At 61.9% G+C, this 1,316-nt stretch overlaps 1 protein-coding gene across 1 annotated transcript in view; it reads left to right on the top strand.

Moving 5' to 3' along the window:
- LOC101628058 overlaps window positions 1-1,316 on the top strand; it is a 24,543-nt gene that overhangs the window by 11,783 nt on the left and 11,444 nt on the right. Inside the window, exons 4-5 of the mRNA XM_012735110.1 lie at window positions 36-164; window positions 425-506. Coding sequence (XP_012590564.1) covers window positions 36-164; window positions 425-506 — 211 coding nt within the window. The remainder of the gene's footprint in view (window positions 1-35; window positions 165-424; window positions 507-1,316) is intronic.

Raw genomic sequence — 1,316 nt, 5'->3', positions numbered from 1 at the left:
GCCTGCTCACCCCCCCGCCCCCCGTCTCGTGGCAGGTCAGAGTGGACTGGGCAAGTCGACGCTGGTCAACACGCTCTTCAAATCCCAAGTGAGCCGCAAGGCCTCCAGCTGGAGCCGCGAGGAGAAGATCCCCAAGACCGTGGAGATCAAGGCCGTGGGACACGGTGAGGAGGGAGAGGGACAGCGGGTCTTTGGGGGCTTGTGACTCGTGAGAAAGGTCACCTCCAACAGTAGAGTGCAGCCTGAAAGCCCAGGGACCCCAAGTCCAGGGAGGGAGGAGGGGCTGGGGGCAGGGGGGGCTGAGAGGTGGGAGGAGGGAGGCGCAGGGGCGGTGGGGGGGCCGAGGCTTCCACACTGTGCCTGGGGCTCCCTGGCCGCGGAGTGGGAGGGGTCACCTCCCGTGCCTTTTCTGTCCACCCCCCAGTGATAGAAGAAGGAGGGGTCAAAATGAAGCTGACCGTCATCGACACACCGGGCTTTGGAGACCAGATCAACAACGAAAATTGGTATATGTCTGCGGGGAGGTTCCACCTAGGGCCCGCGCCAGGGGCTCAGCGAGGCGGCTCGGCCCGACACCCGCTCGCTCCGGGACGGGGGGCTTCCTGTAGGCCACTGGCTGTGCGGGGGCGGGGGGTGAGGCCCAGGGCGTCCAGCCGCTGGCTGTGGGTCTGGCGCTGGGTGCCACCCAGGCTGGCCTGAGGGCGCGGCCCAGGGTTTAGCCCGTGGGCGGCCCTTGTAGCCCTGGCGAAAGAGAAGAGGCAGGAAAGTCGGGGGAGCAGCGAGAGTGTGAGAGTGTGAGTGTGTGTGAGTGTGTGAGCATGTGTGAATGTGTGAGCATGTGTGAGTGTGTGACTGTGAGAGTGACTGTGTGTGAGTGTGAGTGAGCGTGTGTGTGAGTGCCCAGTGTGTGTGTGAGTGTGAGCGTGTGTGTGAGTGTGATCGTGTGTGAGTGCCCGTGTGTGTGAGCGTGTGTGTGAGTGACTGTGTGTGTGACTGTGTGTGTGAGAGTGACTGTGTGTGAGTGCCTGTGTGTGTGAGTGCCTGTGTGTGTGTGAGCGTGTGTGTGAGAGTGCCTGTGTGTGTGTGAGCGTGTGTGTGAGAGTGCCTGTGTGTGTGTGAGTGCCTGTGTGTGTGAGAGTGCCTGTGTGTGTGAGTGCCTGTGTGTGTGTGTGTGTCAGAGTGCCTGTGTGTGTGTGTGTGAGAGTGCCTGTGTGTGTGTGAGTGCCTGTGTGTGTGAGTGCCTGTGTGTGTGTGTGTCAGAGTGCCTGTGTGTGTGTGTGAGAGTGCCTGTGTGTGTGTGAGTGCCTGTGTGTGTG

The sequence above is a fragment of the Condylura cristata genome, unplaced genomic scaffold (genome assembly GCF_000260355.1).
Source record: "Condylura cristata isolate star-nosed mole 26May11 unplaced genomic scaffold, ConCri1.0 scaffold00004, whole genome shotgun sequence".
Lineage (NCBI taxonomy): Eukaryota > Metazoa > Chordata > Mammalia > Eulipotyphla > Talpidae > Condylura > Condylura cristata.
The sequence above is the reverse complement of the archived record's forward strand: the minus strand, read 5'-3'. Positions and strand labels throughout refer to the sequence as shown.